The sequence below is a fragment of the Aquarana catesbeiana genome, linkage group LG01 (assembly GCF_042186555.1).
Source record: "Aquarana catesbeiana isolate 2022-GZ linkage group LG01, ASM4218655v1, whole genome shotgun sequence".
NCBI classification, from domain to species: Eukaryota; Metazoa; Chordata; class Amphibia; order Anura; family Ranidae; genus Aquarana; species Aquarana catesbeiana.
The window spans coordinates 983,518,770-983,524,945 of record NC_133324.1 but is presented as its reverse complement, the minus strand read 5'-3'; the positions used below and the strand labels follow the sequence as shown (position 1 = coordinate 983,524,945).

Sequence of the window (6,176 nt, the reverse complement as noted above, 5' to 3'; positions counted from 1 at the left end):
GCATTCATGTCAATACGGTGGGGGCTGCATTCATGTTAATGTGGTGGGGGCTGCATTCATGTTAATGTGGTGGGGGCTGCATTCATGTCAATACGGTGGGGGCTGCATTCATGTCAATACGGTGGGGGCTGCATTCATGTCAATACGGTGGGGGCTGCATTCATGTCAATACGGTGGGGGCTGCATTCATGTCAATACGGTGGGGGCTGCATTCATGTCAATACGGTGGGGGCTGCATTCATGTGAATGTGGTGGGGGCTGCATTCATGTGAATGTGGTGGGGGCTGCATTCATGTCAATACGGTGGGGGCTGCATTCATGTCAATACGGTGGGGGCTGCATTCATGTCAATACGGTGGGGGCTGCATTCATGTTAATGTGGTGGGGGCTGCATTCATGTTAATGTGGTGGGGGCTGCATTCATGTCAATACGGTGGGGGCTGCATTCATGTCAATACGGTGGGGGCTGCATTCATGTCAATACGGTGGGGGCTGCATTCATGTCAATACGGTGGGGGCTGCATTCATGTCAATACAGTGGGGGCCACATTCATGGCAATGGAGTGGGGGCCGCAGATGGGCACTGATTAGGCTGCATTGATGGGCACTGACCCTTATTTTGCTTCACAGTTCTTTATTTAAAATTTAAGATTTTTTTTCCTGAAACTTCATTTTTAAAGTGAAGGTGCGTGTTATAAGCAGATTAAATCCGGTATATCCAAATAACACGCCCAAGCTCATCTATTCACCACACACAGCACAAAGGCAAGAGAATTCTTGTTGGGCCGTGTATTAGTGCTCGGATGGACACACTTAGACCAAATTTTAATGGTTTAAGAATGTCAGGCAAAATGGTCGGCCCTCAAGCATGTTCTATTCATCAAATCTGGCCCTCTTGGAAAAAAGATTGGACACCCCTGCACTAGGTAGTGAAGTGAGGTTTAGGATGAAGATGACGGCCCCGGAACCTGCAGCTTTATAAATAAATCACTCATGTTTCCTGTCCTCTGCTTCCTCCTATTGGATGAGTATTCCACCAATCACCAATCAGATAATCCACCTTGTGATGTCTCCGGGCAGATCTCTCACTTCCGATTCCCCCCACATATCTTTATACAACCTCCCCATCCCCCCCCTACATATACCCCAGCATGGAGGGGCTCAGTGAAGGTGGTGGTGAAGGTGTGGAGATGTCGGATCGGGTCACACAGATCATAAAAGGAGATCCGCCCGGCCTCATAATCCAGATCTATCCTGACTCTCCCACTGGAGACATCGCCGGGTAATGGGGTCTTATTACTGTCATGTCTCACTGAGAGCTGATTATCCCACCTCTGCAAACACCAGGACTTCTTATTCCATCCAATCCGTGACTGATCTCCTCTCCTCTCTATACTGGGGTAACACATCCCGACTCTCCACCATCCAGACCCCCCGACATCCACTTCCCAGTAATGTCTCCCTGAGGAGAACCTCTGACTGCTCATCACCTGATAATCCTGAAACCTCTCTGGTGTTTCTGGATGATTCTGATGTGATGATGACTCGGATACAGATTTCCTGTCATCTGATATATGTAGATAATTACCAGCTGTCCTCACATCCAGTAATATGTCTGTAACCCCCCTCTCTACATTTACCCCAGACATGATATCAGATAAACCTGTGTGTAATGTGTGTGAGATCCCCCCCACATCCAGATCCCCTCCATCATGGAGGAGTTTATCATGTCTCTCTCTGTCCTCATCATCTCCATCCTCAGTATCACACAAGTCACCTGTGTCTGATTCCTGTAGGACAGTCAGTGGATCCGTCATGTTACACAGCTCCTCAATGTCCTCCATCTTCCTGGACAGATCCTCCTTCTTTATTTCCAGATCCTGGACCAGATCATTGATTATCCTGGAGATCCGCTCTGCCTGCCCGGAGATTTCCCTCAGGACTCTCTTCTCCAGATCTTCCAGACGTCTCCTGAGGTCTCTGAACAGGACAGTGACTCTCTCTGTTTCATCATCTGCTTCTCCTTGTACTTTCCTCCTGTGTTCCTGCAGACTCTGGACTCTTTTCTCCATCTCCTCTCTCTCTGCCATCAGTTTCTGCAGAACATTCCTCAGTTTCTTCTTCTTCATCTCAGAGGCCTCATCCAGAGTCTCCACCTGGTGTCCCCGATGTTCTCCATCCAGCCTGCAGGACACACAGATACAGGTGGAGTCCTCAGTGCAGTAATACTCCAGGATCTTCTTATGGACGGAGCATTTCCTGTTCTCCAGGGAAGTGGTGGGGTCACATAAGACGTGTTCTGGTGACTTGCTGTGGACTCTCAGGTGATTGTCACACAGAGAAGCTTCACAATGCAGACAAGATATCACAGCAGGTACAGGAGTGTGAATACAGTAAGTACAGAAGACCCCGGAGTCCTCCTGATCTGGATGGGTGGACAGGAAATTCTCCACTATGTTCCGTAGTGTTATGTTCCTGTGCAGTGCAGGCCGATCCTGGAACTCTTCTCTACATTCAGGACAGGAATAACCTCCAGACCCCTCCTGTGTATCCCACACATGACCAATACAGTCCCGGCAGAAGTTATGTCCACATTTCAGGGTTACAGGATCTGTATAAATGTTCAGACAGACGGAACATTCCAGCTCCTTCCTCAGATCAACAGACGCCATCGCTGAGAGCAGAAGAGAGAAATGAAACTGAAAGTATCTGACACTCATTATAACCAGTTCTGTACACTCCTACACAGGGAGGGGCTGAGACTGAGACACATAGTCATAGGAACTTTTATACAGAAGAACACAGATAATACAGTATCTCACAAAAGTAAGTACACCCCTCACATTTATGTAAATCTTTTCTTCTATCTTTTCCTGTGACAACACTGAAGAAATGACACTTTGCTACAATGTAAAGTAGTGAGTGTACAGCTTGTATAACAGTGTAAATTTGCTGTCCCCTCAAAATAACTCAACACACAGCCATTAATGTCTAAACTGCTGGTAACAAAAGTGAGTACACTCCCAAGTGAAAATCTCCAAATTTGGCCCAATTAGCCATTTTCCCTCCCCGGTGTCATGTGACTCGTTAGTGTTACAAGGTCTCAGGTGTGAATGGGGAGCAGGTGTGTTAAATTTGGTGTTATCGCTCTCACTCTCTCATACTGGTCACTGGAAGTTCAACATGGCACCTCATGGAAAGAACTCTCTGAGGATCTGAAAAAAAAGAATTGTTGCTCTACATAAAGATGGCCTAGACTATAAGAAGATTTCCAAGACCCTGAAACTGAGCTGCAGCACGGTGGCCAAGACCATACAGCGGTATAACAGGACAGGTTCCACTCCGAACAGGCCTCACCATGGTCCACCAAAGAAGTTGAGGTCACGTGCTCAGCATCATATCCAGAGGTTGTCTTTGGGAAATAGACGTACGAGTCCTGCCAGCATTGCTGCAGAGGTTGTAGGGGTGGGGGGGGGTCAGCCTGTCAGTGCTCAGACCATACACCGCACACTGCATCAAATTGGTCTGCGTGGCTGTTCTCCCAGAAGGAAGCCTCTTCTAAAGATGATGCACAAGAAAGACCGCAAACAGTTTGCTGAAGACAAGCAGACTAAGGACATGGATTACTGGAACCATATTCTGTGGTCTGATGAGACCAAGATAAACGTATTTGGTTCAGATGGTGAGAAGCGTGTGTGGCGGCAACCAGGTGAGGAGGACAAAGACAAGTGTGTCTTGCCTACAGTCAAGCATGGTGGTGGGGGTGTCATGGTCTGGGGATGCATGAGTTGTGCCGGCACTGGGGAGCTACAGATCATTGAGGGAACCATGAATGCCAACATGTACTGTGACATACTGAAGAAGAGCATGATCCCCTCCCTTCAGAGACTGGACCGCAGGGCAATATTCCAACATGATAACCACCCCAAGCACACCTCCAAGACCACCACTGCCTTGCTAAAGAAGCTGAGGGTAAAGGTGATGGACTGGCCAAGCATGTCTCCAGACCTAAACCCTACTGAGCATCTGTGGGACATCCTCAAATGGAAGGTGGAGGAGCGCAAGGTCTCTAACATCCACCAGCTCTGTGATGTCGTCATGGAGGAGGGGAAGAGGACTCCAGTGACAACCTGTGAAGCTCTGGTGACCTCCATGCCCAAGAGGGTTAAGGCAATGCTGGAAAATAATGGTGGCCACACAAATTGACACTTTGGGCCCAATTTGGACATTTTCACTTAGGGGTGTACTGACTTTTGTTGCCAGCGATTTAGACATTAATGGCTGTGTGTTGAGTTAATTTGAAGGGACAGCAAATTTACACTGTTATACAAGCTGTACACTCACTACTTTACATTGTAGACAAGTGTCATTTCTTCAGTGTTGTCACATGAAAAGATAGAATCAAATATTTACAAAAATGTGACTGAGGGGCGTACTGACTTTTGTGAGATACTGTATATATGGACACATATATTGTTTATATACTAGTATTAGTATTAATTAACTCTCTCCACTAGATGGCAGCGTCTACAAGGCACATAAAAGGCTTTTCCCAGCTTGACAAAGGAGGGTGCACTGTGTACATCTCCCCAGTGCGCATGCCCTGAAACGTGTCGCAAGCACGCCAGTGACAACATCACTCCCAGCGCTGCGGTCCAGCCCTCTCCATCGGACCTCAGCTGTGCTCCAAGCCTCAGTTTGGATCCCGCTTAAGCGCCACAGTATTTTGCTGGCCAGGACTTCCAACAACACCATCTGGATATGGGAGGCGAGGGTCAAACACACAGCCTGGACGGACGTTAGCATGGTTCATTGGATCCATATGTACCTGATTACATAGGCGCCTGTGTCTTCTCTCTCTTTTTCTGCATGTCTGGAGTCTTCTTCCACTTCCCCTGCAAGGCTGGCCCTGATACAGTGGACTGTTCTGTTCCTTTACACAGAGCTGATTAGATCAAAGGACTTTTAGATGGACTTTTGTTTTATTTAAGAACACCTAATAGGCTGCGCCACTACCCATGTGTGTGTTATTATATAAAGACAAATCCTCTGAATGAGGCCGTGGTCTCAGAAGGGATACATGTCCCTTTACTTCTTATATCTTTCAGATTTGTCTACAAGAAAAGTTGATATACATTATACTCTATGGACATTTCATTCTTTCATTCCTTAGAAAACAATTATTATCCAATTCCTCTTCGTTTTGAAGATCCCCACTGACTATGGAGAGGATGTCGGGTGAGGATGTATTGGGTACGGTGAATGGTTCTGACTCCGGGTCACATCTTCCCATTATACTCTATGGACATTCCTTTCTATCATTTATCTGTCATTCCATAGAAAACAATAATAATCCCAAATAATCCCAATCTTATAATCCGCTCCTCTACTTGGGGAACACCTGTGGGAAAGGATAAAATGCTGAGCATCTCAGATTTGTCTGCAAATGAGTATTTTACATCCCATTATACTCTATGGACATTCCCTTCTGTCCTTCATCCTCATCATTCCATTGAAAACAATAATAATCCCAAATAATCTCAATATTAAAGATCACCAGTGAATATGGAGAGGATGTCATGTAAGGATATATTTGGTAGGACTAAGGCCCCTTTCACACTCGTACGACCTGTATGGAAGTGGTTCTCAACCTCAGTCCTCAAGTACCCCCAACAGGACATCATGTTTTGGGAATTTCTCTTAGATAAAATATCTCTCCAAAATACCAAACCATTCACTCTGATTTAAAGCACCTGTGCAAGATGAAGGAAAACCTGCAAACATGGCCTGTTGGGAGTACTTGAGGACAGGGTTGAGAAGCACTGATCTAGGTCATCTCCTGTCCTCAGGACCCACTAACAGGCCAGATTTTTAGTATTACCTTGGGGGAGATGCAGACTAGAATACTGCAATCACTGAGCAGCAAATGATATCACCTGTGATGTGTTTCAGTTATCTTGCAGACCTGACCTGTTGGTGGGTCCTGAGGACAGGAGATGAGAACCTCTGATGTAAGTCACATGACTTGAAGCAATGCCTGTGTAATGTTGGGTCTATGGACCTCCAGTCACATCAAAGTCTCACCAAAGTAGTACAGGGACTAATCTGAAGTGGCACAGATATGAGCGGTGCTCATTGGAGATCATGGGGGACCACTTGTCATGTGACTTTGCACT

The 6,176-nt window shown here is 46.5% G+C and overlaps 1 protein-coding gene across 1 annotated transcript; it reads right to left on the bottom strand.

Moving 5' to 3' along the window:
* Window positions 1-403: 403 nt before the first annotated feature.
* LOC141123920 (E3 ubiquitin/ISG15 ligase TRIM25-like) lies at window positions 404-2,686 on the bottom strand. Its single transcript, XM_073612081.1, has one exon. It carries the CDS (start codon window positions 2,670-2,672, stop codon window positions 1,086-1,088), a length of 1,587 nt encoding a protein of 528 aa, XP_073468182.1. The 5' UTR covers window positions 2,673-2,686; the 3' UTR covers window positions 404-1,085.
* Between the last annotated feature and the right edge of the window lie 3,490 nt (window positions 2,687-6,176).